This window comes from Penicillium canariense (assembly GCF_028826845.1).
Source record: "Penicillium canariense strain IBT 26290 chromosome Unknown utg000001l_segment0_segment0, whole genome shotgun sequence".
In the NCBI taxonomy this organism is placed as follows: Eukaryota; Fungi; Ascomycota; class Eurotiomycetes; order Eurotiales; family Aspergillaceae; genus Penicillium; species Penicillium canariense.
Genome location: NW_026622728.1, coordinates 7,419,818 through 7,440,510, shown reverse-complemented (window position 1 = coordinate 7,440,510; position 20,693 = coordinate 7,419,818). Strand labels below are relative to the sequence as shown.

At 51.4% G+C, this 20,693-nt stretch overlaps 8 protein-coding genes across 8 annotated transcripts; 4 read left to right on the top strand and 4 right to left on the bottom strand.

Annotated features, from left to right (window-relative positions):
* Positions 1-85: 85 nt before the first annotated feature.
* On the bottom strand, positions 86-2,833 carry N7482_002567 (ubiquitin-associated-like domain-containing protein; the record flags this gene model as incomplete). The annotated part of the gene is made up of 8 exons (XM_056684692.1): positions 86-445; positions 496-953; positions 1,012-1,155; positions 1,215-2,255; positions 2,318-2,464; positions 2,521-2,554; positions 2,621-2,689; positions 2,747-2,833. The coding sequence occupies 8 exons, from the start codon at positions 2,831-2,833 to the stop codon at positions 86-88; spliced, it is 2,340 nt and encodes a 779-aa protein (XP_056548298.1).
* A 733-nt stretch (positions 2,834-3,566) lies between these two features.
* N7482_002566 (uncharacterized protein) lies at positions 3,567-8,623 on the top strand (the record flags this gene model as incomplete). The annotated part of the gene is made up of 7 exons (XM_056684691.1): positions 3,567-4,897; positions 6,540-6,704; positions 6,756-6,903; positions 6,957-6,992; positions 7,056-8,102; positions 8,157-8,408; positions 8,495-8,623. 7 exons carry the CDS (start codon positions 3,567-3,569, stop codon positions 8,621-8,623), a joined length of 3,108 nt encoding a protein of 1,035 aa, XP_056548297.1.
* A 626-nt stretch (positions 8,624-9,249) lies between these two features.
* On the bottom strand, positions 9,250-9,984 carry N7482_002565 (uncharacterized protein; the record flags this gene model as incomplete). The annotated part of the gene is made up of 2 exons (XM_056684690.1): positions 9,250-9,704; positions 9,834-9,984. The coding sequence occupies 2 exons, from the start codon at positions 9,982-9,984 to the stop codon at positions 9,250-9,252; spliced, it is 606 nt and encodes a 201-aa protein (XP_056548296.1).
* Positions 9,985-10,291: 307 nt separating this feature from the next.
* N7482_002564 (spermidine synthase) lies at positions 10,292-12,056 on the top strand (the record flags this gene model as incomplete). Its single annotated transcript, XM_056684689.1, has 3 exons — positions 10,292-11,229; positions 11,289-11,592; positions 11,652-12,056. 3 exons carry the CDS (start codon positions 10,292-10,294, stop codon positions 12,054-12,056), a joined length of 1,647 nt encoding a protein of 548 aa, XP_056548295.1.
* A 1,368-nt stretch (positions 12,057-13,424) lies between these two features.
* Positions 13,425-15,303, bottom strand: N7482_002563 (dynein family protein; the record flags this gene model as incomplete). Its single annotated transcript, XM_056684688.1, has 6 exons — positions 13,425-13,574; positions 13,640-14,253; positions 14,308-14,401; positions 14,454-14,836; positions 14,896-15,060; positions 15,153-15,303. 6 exons carry the CDS (start codon positions 15,301-15,303, stop codon positions 13,425-13,427), a joined length of 1,557 nt encoding a protein of 518 aa, XP_056548294.1.
* A 416-nt stretch (positions 15,304-15,719) lies between these two features.
* N7482_002562 (IST3 family RNA-binding protein) lies at positions 15,720-16,738 on the top strand (the record flags this gene model as incomplete). The annotated part of the gene is made up of 2 exons (XM_056684687.1): positions 15,720-15,775; positions 15,847-16,738. The coding sequence occupies 2 exons, from the start codon at positions 15,720-15,722 to the stop codon at positions 16,736-16,738; spliced, it is 948 nt and encodes a 315-aa protein (XP_056548293.1).
* A 225-nt stretch (positions 16,739-16,963) lies between these two features.
* On the bottom strand, positions 16,964-18,347 carry N7482_002561 (phosphatidylinositol-3,5-bisphosphate binding protein HSV2; the record flags this gene model as incomplete). The annotated part of the gene is made up of 3 exons (XM_056684686.1): positions 16,964-17,488; positions 17,536-18,158; positions 18,239-18,347. The coding sequence occupies 3 exons, from the start codon at positions 18,345-18,347 to the stop codon at positions 16,964-16,966; spliced, it is 1,257 nt and encodes a 418-aa protein (XP_056548292.1).
* Positions 18,348-19,011: 664 nt separating this feature from the next.
* On the top strand, positions 19,012-20,519 carry aspA (uncharacterized protein; the record flags this gene model as incomplete). The annotated part of the gene is made up of 6 exons (XM_056684685.1): positions 19,012-19,032; positions 19,128-19,203; positions 19,264-19,380; positions 19,448-19,535; positions 19,613-20,215; positions 20,279-20,519. 6 exons carry the CDS (start codon positions 19,012-19,014, stop codon positions 20,517-20,519), a joined length of 1,146 nt encoding a protein of 381 aa, XP_056548291.1.
* Positions 20,520-20,693: the final 174 nt, after the last annotated feature.

Here is a 20,693-nt window from a genome sequence, read left to right as displayed (position 1 = left end):
TTTAGCTTGGACACTGCGGTCTTGTGTTTCGCGTGCTATCGAGGTCTACATGTCATTCATTCATCACTCATACAAGCCCCAGGCCTCAAGATGCACGCGAATGCTCTACGTGGTCTGCCATCTCCGTGTCTTCCATGGTATTCCACTCCGTATCATCATCCAGGGCATTAGAGATCGCTGCGCCATTGGCCGCATTGCTCGTGCCTAGAAGAGTTGTCCCTTTCCGCTCTTGCATTTCCTGTTCGCAGGCACTGTCATTATCAAAATCCGAGACCTGGTAGTCAAAGACGTTTACCTGCTGGGCGGGTCGCGGTAGCGCCGGCTGCTGCTTGTTGGCATTATTTTGCTGGACTGAAACTTGGCCGTTCCCTTCTCCTGCGTGTGCTGCGCTTTGTTCGCACTCGGCCGCGAAGGCCTCGTTGTCCTTGTTCACAAAACCCTGGTCCTGTATAAGCTTCCCGACTCGCTAGCACTCCGGGAAATGAGTGATCATACCTGAAGTTGAGTAGGGGCAGGGTCCACTTTCGCATTTACGGCGGCGTCGCTGGCGTAAACAAGTAACACCGATCTCCACTCTTCGCGCGCAGCTCGAAGAACTTCGATCTCGCGCACCTTGCGGGCTGTGTAGCCAATGACATCGCCGTTTTGAGTAGCTGCAGAGTCGCCGTCTGCTTCTCTCTTTGCAGCCTGGCGGGTCTTTCCATCTTCTGTGGAATAGCTGATTCTCCACCATTGATCACCGTTACCCCGCTCGCCATCGATGTCCATTAGATCGTCGGAGTTGTCGTCATATTCGCCCCGTTTCAGAACATAAGTGATGTGCGGCTCGGTGCAAACGCCTCGCAAGGTGTACCTATGCAGAGGAGGCTCACCGGGAGCCGCAGGAGGCTCGGTGAGCGTCTTGCTGTAGCTGCGCAATGTTTCCATGGCGCTTTGCTTTCGGGTGTCCAGCTCTGTTGCCCAGCGATTAGCAGGTGTATTTGGAGGTCACTTCCAACGATGCGAACATACCTTTTAGTTTGGCTTCGATCCGGGCGGAAACCGCCATCAGCTCCTTCGCAATTCCATCGGCCTTATTGGTTGCCATTTCAGAGTTCGGTGAGTCAGCTCCCTCGACCGGTTTCTTCGACAGGGCCACTGTTGTTGCGGCAGCGGCTTTTTCAAGAAGGTCCTTAATTGTCATGTTGCCAGTTGCGTTCCGGGGGTGGTATAACGGTTCATGAGCGTGTCCAGTTCTTGAATCTCTTCCTGGACTCGGAGCCTCTTGGTCCGCAGCTCGCGCGCGAGCTCTCGGCAGCTGCTCAGGTAGCGATCCGGGTAGAAGACGGAGGGGGCCTTGACATTCACGGATTTTCCGTTGTTATAGGAATCAAGCTTCATGATGACCACCTCTCCGACATGCTCGAGCCAGACATCATCCAGTTCTTCGCCAGGCCTATCACTCCAAATCGCTGTGTCTAAGAGATCATAAAGAGTTTGTCCGTGTTCCTGTTCAACGACAGGCTCGAAGATGAAGAGTTCTTTAGAAATGGGATCGTCGCCTTCGTCAAAAGGCGATCGCTTGTAGGCGTGGGACATGAAAGCTGTTGTTAGGGGGTTGTCTGGGTCTGCCCGGACAGCCGCAGCCTGCCACGTCTCTAAAAACCTCGTGACGACTTCTTCCGAGTCGGAGGAAAATGAAGTAATATCCTTCAACTTTGCAAGCGCGTCGCTGCTGCCAAAGGCACGTTGTGTAGAGTCCAAGAACGCCATGAGTCGTTGTGTCTCATAAAGGACATCGTCCCAGTCGTTATCCCCATTCTGTTGGTCATGGACTGTCACAATCTTGGGGAGACTGATTGGCTGCCCATTCCACCATTGCGGCTCCTGTCCATAGTCATATAGCATTCTATTCCGCAACAAGAGAGCTTCACGCGCCAGAGGAATCTCGTGGAGGATGGTGAGGAATCCACCGAGGTACAGGTTATCGTTTGTAGGGCGGATGAATGCAGGCTCGCCATCAACTCTCCTGCGGTCTTCAGGGTCGGGGCTAATGACCACTTCCTGGGACGTGGCATTGAACAGAGTCATAGCCCAAGCTCCTTCATCGTAGTGATCGCGCGTCGCTTTTCCGAAGTGAGGTTCTTGATTGCCAGCTGTTGTCACCCCAGACTCCTGCTGTCCCATCCCTTGGTTCAAGGACATCGCGACAGCCTGTTGCAGTTCTTGTTCTTCGCGCTCAGCCAGACTCATTCCCTGTCCGGAAGGCGCTGGGCCTGTGTCTCACCACAAATCAGCACGTTCCCGCTGATGATTTTTGCACCGGTTGGTCCCTCACCTGCAGAACCCTGTGGAGCCGTTGCAGAAGTATCATCGAATCCAGCAGCTTGGCCCTGTTCATGCATGTTCACTCGGGATGGAGGGCGAGAGGGAGGGGCCGTTGCGGGCATTCGGGGTGCCGCGTCTTGTTGGCCATATCCGAAGGCTGGAGCGGGGTACATCAGCCACCGAAATGAATGAAATTAGATAGGAAAGCCATACAAGATACATTGCTCTCATTGTAGAAGCCGGTCGTCTAGTCCGTAAGGTCTGGTCAGCTTCCGATTCCAGAATCCAACCCGGGCGCGTGTGCTCAATTCACCTCGGTCTGGGGTCCCGACGGGTCCTCAAAATAGGCATTTATTGCCTTTTGCGAGTCTAAATTGTTGGCCTATCCCGTGGAAATATTAGTTTTGAACCGAAAGTGCTATGAGAGTGCAGTATCGACCTTGAGGAAGCTAATAGCTTGCTTGCGCGTGGTGCTGGTGAAGCTGACGAAGTTCGCGATGGCGTCCTCGGACGGTTCGGAGGCCATGATTGCGGCGCGAAGGCTTCCGGGCCAAAGGAACCAAGTTCAAGGGGCTTGATCAACGGTCAAACATGACAAGGAGGCGAGAGACCACGAAAGGTGGAGGATGGTCGCAGCGGAAGCTCTTCCCCACCACATGACGCCAAGCGCCGTTCCGCTTTCCGCTTCCCGCTTTCTAGCGGCACAACACACTCGGCCCAGCTTGTCTGCATCAGCAACCTCCTAGAACTGTTTTTCACTAGGCAATGTCCAACCTGAAAAACATTACAGATATAGCACTGTAATTTTTTTGGTTTATTGAGTCGTCTATTCTGGCCTATCTGTGCTCTCTACTCTACCGTTGTCCTTGATCCACTACATATACCGGCAATTGATTCTTTCGCCATGCTTGGAAACCCATTCTTTGACTCGCTGAATGCCAAATTATTCTGAAACATATTGGCATTGTCTTCGGTGGAGTAATTTATTCTTATCTCATTGCTCGGATCATAGCTGCTTTATCGGTACAAATGAAGAACGATCTATTAAAAAAATCGAGAAACAAAGCCCACTGGGATAATTGGAACATGGCCTTGTTCTGTTCTCTCTGGCACGCATATAAATCAGCTGGTTTCCCATCAGATCCTCTTCTCATCATGTACAATGCGCATTCTTGTAGCATCATCATTGTCGTCTTTTTTGTCTGCAAACCATCCATCAATACCTTGTCTCCCCAAAACATCTCTCCTTGCTCGTTATCATGTCCGGAAAGTCTGCCTCAGATACTGGCCCCGGAACCATAGGAGGCTCCGGAGAGCCTAAAGCAGATCCAACTCCAGCAAGCCTACAAGAAGCGAATGATACGGCCCTCAAGATTATCGCCGCTATGTATTGGGATCTCAACGCCATATGGCACCTGCAACGAATTGTCGCTGACCAACCATATGGTGACGACCTAGAACTTTACAATGAGCACTGCGAAGCTGCCCAAACCCTCTTAGACCTTGCGATGAGCTACCGGCATCGGTCAGTCTTTCAGTTACCAGAAACTTGTCCAAACTACCGTAGGTGTCGCTCTTTCCTTTTTGAGCATGGATGGCGATTATTTGCCATGTGTGCGCAAGCTGAAGCCTTCCGAGAAGCTTATTACCTGGAAGAGACTCAGGTTTGGGATGCGCTCAGAAAGTTGATCACTGCTAACCAGCGTAGCATCGAGGTTTTTGTTAAGTCCCGGAACATTGACTGGCGAGGCCCACTTCTTTCCTACACGCAATGGTATCTCCCGGGTCTTATGCAGTTCCTGGGACCAGATATTGACATAGGCAAGGAGCATCCTCACCACCTAGCGCAAATGGGTGGAGAACTTCTCAAGCGCCCCATACACAACGGCCATGCACAGACCAATATAAACACGCAGCTATATGATCCGACAAAATGGGTACCTGCCGTCAGGCGAGACCAAAGCCACCCGTTCTCTCGCCCAGAAAATGACGGCCCCTGCATAGACTGCATATGCAGAAAAAAATGTCCATGTCACGCCATGGGTGGGAGAGCCGATTGTCCGGACTGTACGTGCCCAAAGGTCTGCCAGTGTAAGTACCCTCACTGGCTTGAGTGCTTCGTTTGCGGCTCGAAGGAGATCTGTCAGTGTCGTATCAAGACCATGGCTGGTGATTTGGTTGAGTTGGTGGAGTACCCTTTCAAAGGAACCGGCGTCCGGGCCCTGGCCAACTTCAAAAAAGGGGCCAACTTGGGTGAGTACTTGGGTGAGGTTATTCCCCATGGGGGGGATTGTACCGATTCAGTCTATCCGCTGTGGCAGATAGGCTTCCACAGGAGAGCAGATGAAGACCATGCCGCAACAAACGTGCGGAAAAAGGGTGTAGCTCGAAAGGTATTAGATATTGGCACGATCACGTCTGCTTGCCTTGGAAGTTGGACCAGGTATATAAACCACCACTGCGAGTCAAACTGTGCCTTCGTGCCAATGGTGGTTGGTGACAAGGTCACGACTGCTGTCGTCGTACTTCGAGACATAGCGATCTTTGAGGAGATCACTGTCGATTACGGCGAAGAGTACTGGTGTGATAGGTATTGTCGGTGCGGAAGCGCAAAGTGTATTCGCCCTGCTCCCACCACCGCTCGGCCTGGTCAAGGCTGATGTGATGCAATCTAGATCCCAGAGTGATTGGTCTCCAAAGCAAAGTTTCGACTCTTGGTTTGAATCCTCGTCTAGAGTTTTCATTTTTCTCTGTTACCGGTCAATTCAAGTTTACTCTAATTTTCGCTCAGCTGATCAACTCCGTACCAACATTGGGTAGTAAGATGTAACTTTGCCAATACTTTTTTGATGAACAAGTAAGATATGCCTTTCATGTTGGGGCTCTTTCAATATACTTATAGTTACTATGTCAGCCCTTTAGTAAACGTGCCTAGTAAGAGCTAAATAGTATTTCGTGATGCTGATCTTTTCTTAACAATGGAGCGGTAAATTACCGCTAGCAACCTTATCAGATAGAACACACGTGAGACCACATTCCCTACATTTTTGTATGTAATTCTTAATTAATCATGAACTCGAGCTTGGGAACTGCCGAGTGACTTATCGGTCGTGCGGGCAGCAGCGCGCTTGCACGGGCCATGGTGACCCTCACAACAGCCTCACCAAAATTCTTCAATCAATCAATTGGTTCATCATTATTTTAATTCCGCTTGATCTTATTCATCTTGAATGCATACTAAGCTATACATATCTAGCTTGCCTCGATCATGCCATCGATTCTACAGGGAACAGCATGGACCAAGCCGCGAAACAAAGACTACATTTTCTAGCGAGGCTAAGACCATCCCCGAGAAAGTTTAAGCTCTGAAACGGGTCGGAACAAAGACCAAAAAGGTGTAGAAGGATTTCTATACATACCTTGAAATAGTCACTCTCGATATCGTCTTGACCAATACGCTCATAATAACCGCCAAGGCCGTGAGAGCAGATCAAACATTTAGCGGGTCACATTTAATTGAGGGGCGCAGTAAAATACATGCAAGGTGCATCTTGCGGTGTCCCTCAATTAAATGCGGCGTGCTGAATGATTTATCTGGGATAAGGTCTTAGCAATGGGTCCAGAAAATAGTTATTATGGGTGTTGATCAAGCCGATTTTGAGAATGACTGCACCAAGTTTCATCTCGTTAGTCATACGGCCTGTTGTTGACTTCGGCAACTTGAATGCCAAGTCGGTTTCATATGCCACAAATGACCAATAATGTGTACATGCATCGTCTATTCAAATAATTTGATTTCCTTCTTAATTCTTATTCTCAAGATCAATTCTTATTTATCTTTTTTTTGTTTTGTTTTCTTTTTCTTTCTTTCTTTCGTCCGAATGCTTTTCATATAGTTGTTTGGCGGCTCTCAAACAAGCTATGCAGAACCTCGGATCCGCCCGACCCCGCAAAGCGCGAGCAGTGCGGGGAAGCTTCCCCTTCCTCGCACTGAGACAACATTCGGTTCCCTCGACATAACTGAGCACTGAGGCTGAGGAAGGAACGGCCAGTACCTTCATTCTCTATCGAATACCTCAACGCGAGACATGAAGCTTCTGTAATCGCAAGTCGAGATTGAAATACCACCATGCGCCCTTGCGAAGGGATCGTCAAGGCCCTTTCCGCCCATAGCTACCTCCGGGCTGGGAGGAACCGCTTCCAGACTGTCCCCTTGAGAGGCTTGCTGACAGAGAGCTATGCTCGAGGGCCATCAACTGCAAGTCAATCCTCTCTTCAAGAATAGGAAACAAAGACCGGGCCTCAGCTAACTATCTTGTCGTGCAGCCGCCCTTGCTGGAGTCAACCGTCGGCGAACATTTTGCGAAGGTCGTGGCAGAACATGGAGATAGAACCGCGTCAGTTCTTTACGAATTTTTATTGAAGTTGTGGTACTAATTTCTTTCTAGTGTCGTCTCAAAACATCAAGGTGATCGAGTATCGTATGCCTCACTCGATGTTAGGAGCAACGCCTTTGCCCGTGGGTTACAGTCTATCGGGGTTAAAAAGGGAGATCGTGTCGGCGTCATGCTAGGGAACTCGATGGAATATGCGGTGGTGCGTGGGGTTTTTGTTTTTCAGTTCAAGAAAAACGTGCTGATTGATCTCAGGCAACCTATGCTCTTTTTAAAGTCGGAGCTATATTGGTAAGTTATATCACTAAACACGATGGGGTTGGCGTCAGCGTCTGAGAATTTCGCCGCCTACAGGTCCCGCTCAATCCCTCTTTCAATGCCGCACAGGTAATAGCTGCACTGGGCCACCTTGAATCTAGCCATCTGATCATCAGCACCGAATCCAACCTTCCTCGCAAGGACCCCCGCAGCAATGTCCCGCTCCTTGAACAGTTGGTCGGAGACCTCTGCTCGTCAAGACTGGAATCAGCATCGGTTCCCTCGCTGAAACGGATTATCCTTGTCGATAACTCTGCTGGCCGAGTGGATGCATCTACGTATAAGAGTCTAACGCCGTTTTCATCGATATTGTCCCAGTTATCGGCCGATGGTCTCCCATTGCCTCCACAAAGTCTCTCTCCGCATGATATTGTTAACATCCAATTCACTTCCGGGACTACGGCCATGCCAAAGGCAGCTTGTCTAAGCCATCGCTCCATTCTGAACAATGGATCACAGATTGGGGACCGCATGCTCCTGACAGCAAATGATATTGTCTGTTGCCCACCACCACTGTTTCATTGCTTCGGTTCGATTCTTGGATACATGGCAACTGCAACTCATGGCTCCACCATTGTCTTCCCATCTGAATCCTTCAATGCTTGTGCTGCGCTCAAGGCAGTGCAAGAAGAGAAATGTACCGCACTATACGGCGTTCCAACCATGTTTCTTGAGGAACTTGAGCTTGTGGAAAGTGGGGAAATCTCCAGCGATGGTTTTCAATATTTGCGAACGGGTATCGCAGCTGGCAGCAGTATCCCCGCGGAGCTGATGAAGAAGCTCCATAGGGTTCTGAATCTCACAGAGCTTACTATATGCTATGGAATGACTGAGACCAGCCCTGTCTCTGCGATGACAACTACTGATGATCCAATTGACAAGAGAATTAATACTGTCGGAAGACTTATGCCACATGTACGGGCTAAAGTCGTAGACCCGGGAGACAGAACCCGTATCCTTCCTGTGAATTCGCGCGGTGAGTTGGCAGTCAGCGGATATCTTCTCATGAAGGAGTATTGGGGTGATCCGCAGAAGACAGCCGAAGTGATAATCGAAGATGATGCTGGGAAGGCTTGGATGCACGTAAGTTCGGATTACAATCATTCACTACAGCAGAGGTCTAACACATATCCTTAGACTGGGGATGAAGCATTCATATCTCCGGACGGCTATGTAACTATCACTGGTCGTATTAAAGACCTGATCATTCGTGGCGGCGAGAATATCCATCCATTGGAAATCGAGAATTGTCTCTTAGCACACTCTGGTGTCTCTGATGCTTCTGTTGTCGGAGTTCCAGATGGGCGTTATGGCGAGGTCGTCGCTGCTTTTGTGGTCGCCCGGGAGCAGGGATCTGAGTGTATTACGACCGATGATATCCAGAAATGGGTCCGTGAAAAGCTCAGTAACCACCTTGGTAGGTGATGCATGTACGCCCTATGTAGGATTGGCTAACCTTCATGATAGCTCCCAAGTACGTTTTCTTCCTTAAAGCAACGAATGCTTTTCCAAAGACTGCAAGTGGGAAAATCCAGAAGTTCAAACTCAAGGAGCTCGCAATCAAACTTTTAGCAGAAAAGAAAGGAGTCGCTGCAGATAGCTAAAGCTTGGAGTTCTTGACAAAATACCGCTTGAACCAGAGGCTCGCGAGATCCTTTGACGCTGGTATATGTAGATACGGAAGAGTGACTTGATTTGAATGTATTGGCATGTTTCCCAATATCCTTCACGTAGGTACAAAGTATCAGGAATGGCGCGTGAAGGTTTTCACAAGACCAAAGTGGGATGCTGATCTTCAACTTTGAAATCGGTGTTTATCCACTCAAGTAGTTAGTTATGGGATGTTTTCGGATGTGGAATATCGAACGAGCAACCACCAGGTGAGGGTTTACTCTCTTGTCATCACAGCAAAGTCTTACGAGAGGAACTAATCGGCATGCTCCGAATCTCGCACTAGGATTTTGCCGTGACGATGAGAAGCCGAGCAACCACCTGAGAGCGAAGAGCTGGGGGAGATGGTGATGGGCTGTGGGAGATTCCCCGCAGGACACGATGATGCGTTCCGAAAGGCTTTGCAATGCGGTAGATCACCATCAGCATGACCCTGTAGCGTCCCTACAGACGGGGTTGGTTGGATCGGATGGAGTTGGGCAAGCACAATGCCCGGTTATTATGTCAGGGTCTGTCGGCAGGACCCAGCAGATTGGAGTCCTACCAGCATCTTCAGCTCCTAGAAATCCTGAACCCCCGTCTCGCCCTGAAGTTTGGCCTGAGCATCTTCACCCCGAGCCTCACCAACCACCCATTCAGGCTCCTCATCCTCGAAGTAGTTTTCTTGTTGTTCGGTCCAATCATCGTAATCGTCGTTTTCGTCGACGGTCTTGTAGTCAAAGTCTGGGTCATCACCTCGCATAAATCGCAATCCCATCTCCCACTGCCAGGCCTTCTCGCCCTCCTCTTTACTGGCTGGAATATCGTCACGGTCCTCGGCAAGAATTTCCCCATTAGGGCCACGTGTGTAGCTGAGCATGGCGTTGGGGTCTGGGTGTGCGAGAGCGTCTATCTTCGCCTCAGAGCGTAATAGATCGGCCTGCAAGACACCCGAGAACCCCTTTGCGCGCCCTTGGGTCTCCCTCTCCTGCGGTGTCTGGAATCGACGAATCAGGCGATCGTACAGTAACGGGTCTAGAAAGGCAATTCCAAATCGATTAGCTTGAAATCAATTCTCTGCTGTGATCTCTCCGCGCTGGGGCCCGTGTCGAACAGCCACGGAGACCAGGTTTTAAGTTGGCAGCAAGGAAAAAGCAAGCGGACCGGCTAGCTCGAGATCTTCCGCCGTGAAGTACTCTGGATGAAGGTCCAGGTACCGCTTCCGGCGGTTCTTGATATTGACTGGGGGATGCTGCACATCGCTGGAAGCATCTTGAATCGGTTGGAACTCCGTACTCATGGGGAAATGTGGCATCTTGGGGTTGTTTCAGAGTTGTGGGGATGAGGTGAGGTTGGGAACGCGGAAGTGGGCGGCAAAAGCATTGATTCTGCCACTCCGGAGCTCTTTTCTCTCCAGCAACTTGATATGCTGTCCAGCTGAGTCTGTAAGTCCATCTTTCGCTAAATCCAATTGAGCAAGTTGCCTCGGGGGCTTCTTGTCGACCTCTCAACTTCGAAACTTGATCGCGATTAGTGGCTAATATTCCCATTAGACACGCCTTTTGGGCTGATCTCTATTTGTTCAGACAGTAACCCCAAGAACTCCTGAAACCTTGGGAACCATGTCTGTCGAGGAATTTGTTCGGCGGGTCGACGTCAAACGTCTCGGCTCTGGAGTTGCCTTGTTATTTATTCTAGCACTCTACTCGCCTGTGATGGTGCTGGTGCTCTCCCCTGTCTACGGTTCCCTGCCATCTCATCTTTTCCACAGCTATGGTGTGGCCATTTCCGCTGGCGCTGGCTGGTTCTTGAAAGATCAGATCCAGAAGCGGATCGGTCGCCTCGCTGCCACTATTCTTCCTGTTCTGGCTTTCTGGACCCCTACCCTCCAGTACTTCCTCATGCAGCAGAGTTCCAAGCTCGGGAATCCAGCCGGCCCAGTCATCACTGAACTGTTTGGCTACTACCCGCTTGTTATGCTGACTGTCGCTGTTGCCGGCAAGCAGATTCAATACGCCTTGCATCTAGAGTCGCAGGGTGACCTGGCTGTCGAGCATGTCCCCCTAATAGGCTCGTATGTCGTCTATTCCTTTGGCGAGCACGTTGCCCGAGCAATTTTGTCTCATGCAATTGGATTCACCGTCGTTTTCTCTCGTGCAGGTCTGCAGTTTCTTATTGCAGTACTTTACTCTGCTGTTATCCCGTCCAAATTGCTGGTCTTCGCTATCCCGTCTCTGCTCTTCTCGTTGACGTCTGACGTCCATCTTGGCGGTATTGGGGGAGTGAACTCTGCCCTGCGGAGTGAAGGCTACACTCTGCTGGCGCGCCAGGAGTCTAACACTGGATATCTCTCGGTTCTCGAGAACCAGCAAGATGGCTTTCGGGTATTGCGATGTGACCACAGCCTCCTTGGTGGACAGTGGACCAAGGTAAACCCGGGCTACCGACCGGAGGTGGAGGACCCCATATACGCGGTCTTCGCCATGCTCGAGGCTGTTCGATTGGTTGAACCTGATAATGGTGGCTCGCGTGTGGATGCTGGCAGCAAAGCGCTGGTGATGTAAGTCTCAACCCTTAGCACAATTCTTTTTTTGGTAAAAGTAGACTGACAAATCATAGTGGCCTTGGAATCGGTACCACCCCAGCGGCCCTCATGAAACATGGTATCGAAACTACCATTGTTGAAATTGATCCTGTTGTCCACAAGTTTGCAACCCAATACTTCAACCTCCCTTCAAACCACGTCGCCGCCATCGAGGACGCAACCAAGTTCGTCAAGCGTGCGCAGAAGTCTTCATCTCCCCAGTATGACTACATCATTCATGATGTCTTCACTGGTGGTGCTGAACCCGCCGAGCTCTTTACTTTCGAGTTTTTGAGGGACCTCAGCTCCATGCTCAGAGATGATGGGGTTATTGCTATCGTAAGTCCTATACGGTATGCTTCTTGGCAACAATCCCAATTTCTGACCTATCTATACAGAACTACGCTGGAGACCTTACTCTCTACCCAACTGGTTTGATCGCTCGCACCATCCAGCGCGTCTTCCCCTCGTGCCGTATATTCCGTGAACACCAAGCAGGCCAGGACGAGGAGAATCCGAACTTCACCAATATGGTTTTCTTCTGCAAGAAGAGTTCTCGCACCCCTGTCCAGTTCCGTGATCCTGTCTCCTCGGATTTCCTACGCAGCAAGTCGCGTGAGAATTACCTTGTCCCGAAGCATGAGCTCGATCCGGCCATTTTTGCAACTATTCCCCACAAAGGACGTTCCATTCTCGTTGAAAAGGAAGTAAAACGTCTGCACAAGTTCCAGGACCGTGGAGCGCTGGAGCACTGGGAGATCATGAGGAAGGTTATTCCTGCTGCCGTGTGGGAGAACTGGTAATGACTGAAGGCCGATGTTGGGTTAAAAAGTAATGTTGACTTGTGCTATAATTATTCTCCATCTCTACCTCAATAAAGCAAGATACATCTACCCAAGAAGTCTATGCGGCCACACTATCCTCCGTAGACCTATCTATGGTACATGGGATCATAAGTTAACGCATGTCCATCGCGATACGATAGTTTGACCGAAACAGAGGCGGGCTGAGGGAGGGATTCGTTAGATCTAATTGTTTCCACCTCGATACTGGGTCCGCTTCGTACTATCGCTGTAGAGTTGTTGTCGAATGCCGAATTATATAGTCTGCATATGTCGCCTCTAGGAGAAAACTCGCCGATAGCCGTTAGCCTTAGTGCTGAAATTTGCAAGGACTGCTTTGACATAAGAAATAAGAAAAGTCCACAGTTAAAGTTGACGTAATGATTACACAAACTCTTTTCAGGGTGGATAGAGGTCTGCATCGGCTTTCCAATCTCACCAGAAGCGAGTAATAATGACATTGATCAACGGCACCTTTGTAGATGTTGACTAGACCCGGAGTAATGAGGAAAGTGTAGGTCAAAGAAATTTATATATTATGTGAACCCTTACCAGTCCTGAAGCCATACCCCTACGGTTCGGCACTGATGCTAAAGGGCTACCTACTTAAGCAATTTCTTCACCCTTCGTGATTGCGTTCGGCATATCATCGGCTCTTACCTAGGAAATGGCATTGCATGCCTAGCTGTCCCCCGTTCTCGAGAGAAAATCAGGATCGCCTAGGTAGTTCACCATTCCCCTTCAGAATTATGCAAAATCACCCAGAAACTCTCCGGACCAGGGTTCTTTCCAACTTCGGTAAGCGACGGCTGGTTTGGCATGGGCTTGCAAGTACAGAGGACACAACCCCAAAGAGATAGTCATTTCCTATCCCCCGCCCCCCGGCAGTACAAATAACTCGAGTTTGTACCATGATCGAAGAAGCAGGCTTTCGGAAGCTACTCTTGATCAGTTGACTTCTAATTCAGATGTCTGGCTTTTAATCACTGGAACAGCGATGATCATAACAATCATGGTGATTATACAGGACCCTATATCTAGTCTTTATGTCACTTGCTGGTGTATTGAGGTTAAGGAAACTATATGTCCGGTACACAGACAAAATGAGAAGGACAATTCATATTGGTATCATTATCTAACACCCCGCGAAGAGCTATAGGAATCACAATTGGAAAAAGGAAATTGTGCATAGACCACCGCCCTCCCCACTCCTCATCCTATATCAGAAATTAGGCCGTCAACAAGACCGATGATGTAACCTCGGCCTTCTGTAATATGTACGCTCACAGAACTAAAATACAGCCCAAGGAGGGAAGAGTAAGGGGCACATCAAGCGGACGGGCTTCCGCGGGGACTGCCGCCGGCGGGTTTCTTGACGAGACCAGCGAAGAAGTTTGCCAAGGCTTGATTGTGGGCCTTTTCGTCACCTGGATTCGTGGGGATGCCTTCTTTCTTGTGGGCCCGGTTGGCTTCGCGGTCCTATATACGGATAGGTTAACAACAAAGAGGGCGGGCGCGAGTTCAGTACAGGATGTGGGGCTTACTTTAAGCTTCTTCAGCATATCGTCCGCGTCCACTTGGATACCACCCATGTTGAATTGCACAGGGCCAATGTGCTCATTCACCTTGCCCTGATCATCGATGGGGGACATCTCCAGTTGTGGAGTAGGCTGACTGGCACGTTCCTTATCGTCCTCGGCCCGGAGTTGCTCCAGAAGCTCAACTTGCTTAGTGAGGAAGCCTTGCATATCGGAGGTCTCGACTTCAATCTTGCCTCCATTGGAAGTAGCGGGATGAGCAATACTTGTGTCGCGCTTGGGGTCGTAGATGGTCTGCTCAAACACTGTCACAGCACTGGTACCATCATCGGCATTCTCGGCCTGCCGGCCGGCATTTGCGGGCAGTTCGAGCGGTTCGGGGGCATCTTGGATCTCGATTGACCACGCAGTTGATACCCCTTCCATGTCAAATCCTTCACGAATGATGCGAATCTTGCCCCAAGAGTCCCAGTTGGCTGGCACGAGAATTTTGTCCCGGTCGATGACATTATGTTTTAAAGATTGTCGTTTCAAAAGAGAATGTATGCCAAGGGAGGAGTGGATCAGGCTCTGAAGAGAGTTGGCGAGGAAAGGGGTAGTATAGATGAGGGAAGCGCCATCTGTCTTTAGTTAGAGCCATCAGAACATTGAAGGGCAGAATGAGTGAGACGTACGCTTCAGCAGGATTGTTCGCAGGAACTGGAGGATGAAATCGAATTGTTCTTCGTGCCAACCATGGTCTTTCTCCAGCTTTTCGATCTTGTCCGCCTGGAAATATTGATTAGCGACAAGAATAGGCATTGGACTGGGGATTGCATACTCCTTGACAAACGACACACATCGGAATCCCCAAGCTTTCATCCCACTCGCCTGGGCCCAAAGGTATTGTGACTGGGCCTCCAGAGTTTGACATCCCGCCTGCTGCAGCAGAACTGGCATCCAGGCCTCGCTTGCGGTCCCGCCATTCCGCCATGGTTTCCTCCATCACAATTTTGGTATCATCGTCGAGCGACACGAGTACGGACCGGAGAAGGCGCACCCACTCTCGTAGGCGCCGTATCCAGGTCCAGGGGTCTGACCAGTCCATAAGAATGACAACGAGCGTTTCGGGCACCGACTGAGGGGTCAGGAGTGGTTTGATGAGGGGTGCAAATGATGGAGAGGGTTCGGACAGAAGGTAAGCGGACACGCGCGCCAGCGTATCTATATAATGTCAAAGTTAGTCTAGCAACATACAGTTTAGAATGGCACAGTCTCCGCACCTTCTTGATCGGTATCAAGTACGTCTCGATATGTGTATCCCAGGGCAAAATGATTAGCGATTGGAGGTGTCTTTCCCTTCCGCTTCTCGTTCACTAAGCTGGAATCCGCCGAGGTATCTGCACAGAGCGTCTCCAGGAACTCCCGCTGAGTTTCCGGTGTCCCCCCTAAGGTCCAGAAATCAGTATCATGCGGCCATAAGTAAAGCCGAACGAGAGCCGACAGAAACATCCACGAGAGCGAGGAATTGCCCACGAACCTAGGATCAAGAGGTTCTTTTCAGGCAAGCGCTTTCCATTAGCGGCACTGTCGAGCAGCGAGGACCAGATATTTTTCTTTGAACCATCCTTGCTAGTAGGCCGACTGTTCATACCGGCCGCTTTGGACCCGCGATTCGGACTGGACGACATCGTCTGGTCTAGACCAAGCATGCCTCAGAAGGCATGCACCATTCCAAGCACCTAAACAAGGCGTAGATGTGCCGAGGGGCGTGGCGCGTCGAAATGCTGGATCGGAAGTCGTCGCGGAGGGGAGGTGGAGGTCAAAGGGTCGCGCGGTCTCAGGGGAATCCGGAGAGAGCGGGCTGGGAGAGACTGGATTGTAGCTTGGCCGGGGCCGCGACAAACAACAAGCTTCTTCACGTGTCGAGGCAAAATTTCACGCGGGTGAAAGGCTTGCATCCAACGACGTCACGGAGGATGGAGCAGGGGGCTTGGGGTTGAGTAAACAATGGGCGATTCTACGGTTCCGCAGATGCTCCGGGTGGGGACCCTTTTCTTCCCAGCTTTCTTTCTTCAACCCGCAACCTGCACCTCTTCCGGCCACCATGAACGCCATTCGCCAAACTCAGGCACTCAATAAGCGTGAGCTCGAAAATGCGGTGTAAGTTGCAGCTCGTTATGAAGGCCTCGTCTTTTTTATGGCTCCCGAACTGACTCTCGCGCCCCGTCTAGGCCACCAGAGGCGTCATGGCATGCAGACTACCGCGACACCGCGTATATTTACATCGGCGGGCTTCCATTAGATCTCTCGGAGGGTGATATTGTCACTATTTTCTCGCAGTACGGAGAGCCAGTCCACATCAACCTCCTTCGCGATAAGGAAACAGGCAAGAGCCGCGGCTTTGCCTTTCTCAAATATGAAGACCAGCGCAGCACAGACCTTGCAGTCGATAACCTGGGCGGCGCAACAGTCCTAGGGCGCTTGCTCCGGGTGGATCATACTCGATATAAGCGACGTGATGATGAAGAAGAAGGAGACAATGTCGCGAGGTTGATGGGCGATGTGATTCTTGCCGGGAGCAAAAAGGAAGATGACGGTGATCGACACAGTCGCAGGAGAAGAACTAGTGATGTCGACAGAGAAGAGCGCCGGCCTATACTGAAAGAGGAGAAGGAGCTCCAGGAGCTGATCCAAAACCACGACGACGAAGATCCCATGAAGGAGTTCCTTATCGAGGAGAAGAAGGCGGATGTTGCACTTGCACTTGAAAAATACCAGATCAGCAAGAGGTCGTCCAGGCGGCGGGACAGCAGCAGAGAACGATCCAGTCGGCACCATCGCCGCCATCGCTCTCGTTCTTCAGAGCGCAGACACCGGGATGATCGGCCCACAGACAAAGAAAGGAAACCACGGCGCCGGTCTACGGATCGCGGGGATGTGTCCAAAAGAGACCTTTCAGCAGAACGGGGAAAGGAACGATCTCTACGAGATCGGTCGACAGAGCGGGGGGAGCGACCTAGGAGAAACCGGTCAACCGAGCGATCTCGCTCGCCGGAGTCCCGCAGACATCGAAGCGATCGCGACAGACACGATCGTCGCCGGTGGAAAGTCAACATAACGTGATTATGCTCGCCTATGTACTTGCCTTGGAACTCCATTCACCCCAATGCATGTTATATCTACAGCAAATGGTCTAGCTATCTCATTTCGGTGCCTCTGGTCGGTTCGGGTCAGACCGCATCTCATAAGGCCAGCGGAACTCGAGGCTTTCCGTGTTGGTCTCAGCTTTGCCGCACATCGTTAGGCAAATTGATCAAATAGTCAGTGAGATAAAATGACTGGTCGTGCTCAGCCCCCGAGATATCGTTTCCAGCCCTCTCGCATGCAATACCGCCTGCCATCGTCACCGTCCCGAAGAACAAACTTCTCCCAACGCCCGTCCTGGCCAGATCCAATTACCAAAAGGGTCTGATCATCCATCCAACCGATGACGCCTTTCGGAGGCCGACCCAGCGATGCACCTATGGGCGGCACATACGGTGTCCCAGGCATGGCCTCTTCGCCAATTTCAAAATGCGTGCTGGCAAAGGAGTAAACATCGGAAAAGACGCGCGGGAGCAAAGGAAGTCTGCCCAAAATACCCCACTTTTGCCTCGTTCCCTCCTCCGTTGCTGACGGAGACTGGCTGCGGTGGGCGATGTGGTGCGGGTGGGGTACATCGAAAATATGGAGTGTGGACTTGTCGGAAGTTACTGCGAGTAGGGTATTGGATGGAGAGAATGAAAGTGAGAATATCACCGCATGGTCAACGCCCCGGCGCAGCTCTGCCAGCTTCGTACAGTTTGCTGTAGAAAATACTCGAATCAATGTTCCCTGGGGAATATTAGTAGCCGTGGATAGTAAGCCAAAGTGATTCTTACAGCTTCGCTGGCCGTTGCGAGCACTTCTCCATCGGGGCTCAAGGCCATGGCGCGCAAGGGAGAGCTATGAGCCGGTATGATGCTAATGTTGCCTGTCTCCAGCTCTATGACCTGCACCTGTCCCGGGGACCGGCCAGGGAAGGCAAGCAGCTTCTGGCCCAGGCAAGCTAGTCCCAGCGGGTTATCCGATGTCTCGAATACTGATAGCTTCTGTGGGGGTGTCGAAAACGCAAATACATGGATACTGTTCAAAAGTGCTATCACAATTCTGGACTTGGAGAGGCGGACGCCGAGGACGGAGGTGCGGAATTCAAGGGTGATGGCGGCTTTCTGCTTTGCGTCGTCCCAGATAACGAGCTGAGGAAGAGATGTGTGAGTTTTTTCTGCCTTTGGGATTGAGGAGGTGTTTGAGCGTACTTTGTTCTGAGGGAATTTAGGGTTTCGTCCTCCGCCGACAATGGCCAGGTAATTGGATTGGCCGAGCATCTCGACGACACCGATGCCTGCATTGAAGTCTAGTATTACAGCATTCCCCGTCAGTGAAATATGATCTTCGAGTAATATAGGACATTCACGAAGCTCACCTCTAGAAACCTTGAGCTCACAAGGGTTGGCGTTGAACACTGGGCGATTTCCTTCTTAGCCTCGGCTCTCGTGTGTTGAGCTCTTCGACAGCTCAATCCACCTGCAGTATGGTGCTTACCACAAAATCCGGTGTTCAAGCCCACGGAGAAGCAGCTGCTATCATTGTTGAAGGCCGCCGACAGCGAATACGGCCCGACGGACTCATCAATAACTTGGCGGGTGTTCATGGTCGCGGACCATGACGTGGGTCACCAAGCTTGGACCGGGGACGATCCGGGGCAGGAATGTCGAGAAATAGCTGGATTGCTTGGTAATTGAGGGTTCTGGGCCAAGTACAGTCAGTAAGCACCATCGACGGCGAGTCGGGCGATGCAGTCGAGGTCGCGCAGATCAACCCGCAGCCATGGCGAGAAGGGTGGGATCGGCGATAAGAGAAATGCGGGCGCAGAAGCTCTGGGATCCACGGGTGCCTCAGGCTCATGTTACCTAATCCCTCCGGTGGCCAGCAGCGACCCACCATGCCTCGAACCCCTGAGTGCTGGACGAGGAGCCTCTCGGGGGTATGAGATGATATCAAAACCGTAGTATAGAGCCAAATGATCGGGCGAACCTTTCTATCTGTAGCTGACATCTATTCACAGCCATTGACCCCGTTGTGGAGTTTCTACCGTGGGCTGGTTGCCGGCCAAGCTGGAGAAGTGCAACGTCCCGTGATTGGCCCGCGACTAGGGAAAGGGGGAAACACGAACTGTCTTTCCTCCCCCCCTACTCTCCGTCCAGAACGAACCTCAGGAGAGTTTCACCCTCACCCTCTTCTTTGCTGATTCCTTGCTGCGACGGAATTCCCCTTCTTCTGCATCTTGTTCCTTTTCCTTTCCTTTCTAGCCCACCATGTCGTCGGCTCTCAACGCGGTATGTTTCCCCTTTTATTCCTCCCCCCAGCTCCTGCCCCATACTTCCCGAAAAAAAAAGTCACCTGAGCTAACTCAAGACCCCCGTGTGGGCAGATTAAGATTCGCCGCAAGAAGAATGTCAAGAAGGGAATTCAGTTCTGTCTGATGGTGTGCGGTGCCAGCGGAACTGGTACGCTCGATAATGCCCCCGTGGTCTGGCCGATTGCCAACTAATCATCTCCCGAATCAGGTCGCACAACCTTCGTGAACACTCTCTGCGGCAAGCAAGTGCTGGAGGGCAAGGAGTCCGATGATGCGGAACACGCCCACATCGAGGAGGGCGTCCGCATCAAGCCTGTCACTGTCGGTGAGTGGGACCTCTCCGCCGCGCAGACAGCGAGCGTGTATCAATGCTGACATTTTCAATCAAACAGAGCTGGAGCTTGATGAGGAAGGCACTCGCATCTCCCTGACTATCGTTGATACCCCCGGATTTGGTGACCAGATTGACAACGAGGCGAGGTATGTTTACCCTTACTAAACCGCACCCGCCCCCAGTCCTCGACAGAACCCCTCCCCCCGCTGACACCCCCTAACAGCTTCGGTGAGATCGTCGGCTACCTCGAACGCCAATACGATGACATTCTTGCGGAGGAGTCGCGCATTAAGCGTAACCCCCGATTCAGAGATAACCGTGTGCACGTTCTGCTGTACTTCATCACACCCACCGGTCATGGTCTCCGCGAACTCGACATCGAGCTGATGAAGCGCCTGTCCCCCCGTGTCAACGTCATCCCCGTCATCGGCAAGGCCGATTCCCTTACACCCGCAGAACTGGCCGAATCCAAGAAGTTGATCATGGAGGACATTGAACACTATCGCATTCCCGTCTACAACTTCCCCTACGATATTGAGGAGGATGACGAGGACACAGTTGAGGAGAATGCTGAGCTCCGTGGCTTGATGCCTTTTGCCATTGTTGGCTCGGAAGACTTCGTTGAGATCGATGACCGGAAAGTGCGCGCGCGACAGTACCCATGGGGTGTGGTCGAGGTTGAGAACCCGCGCCACTCCGATTTCCTGGCCATCCGTAGCGCCCTTCTTCACAGCCACTTGGCTGATCTGAAGGAGATCACTCACGACTTCCTCTACGAGAACTACCGTACCGAGAAGCTCAGCAAGAGCGTGGACGGCGCTACTTCGTATGTCTTTGCTATGGATAATCCGCTTGCTTCTATGACTGGGGATGCTAATCGATCAATCAGGGGCTATGATTCCTCCATGAACCCAGAGGACCTTGCTTCCCAGTCCGTCCGCCTCAAGGAGGAGCAGCTCCGCCGCGAGGAGGAGAAGTTGCGCGAGATTGAACTCAAGGTGTCGCGCGAGATCGCTGAGAAACGGCAGGAGCTGCTGGCCCGCGAGAGCCAGCTCAGAGAAATCGAGGCTCGTATGGCGCGCGAGGCAAGCCAGAGCAATGTCAGCGAAGCCGCCAACGGGGAGGCATAGATATACCCTATCGTCGACGCGGCTCATTCAGCGGGGCGCCGGTTCGCAATGTGATACCGTTTGTGCCAATTCATGGACTTCGTGGCACGAAGTTGGTTTCCGGTTATGGGGATAATATTGACTGTTTATTCACGTTAATAGCTTTTTTTCTTCTTTTCTTGCTTTTTTTACCCG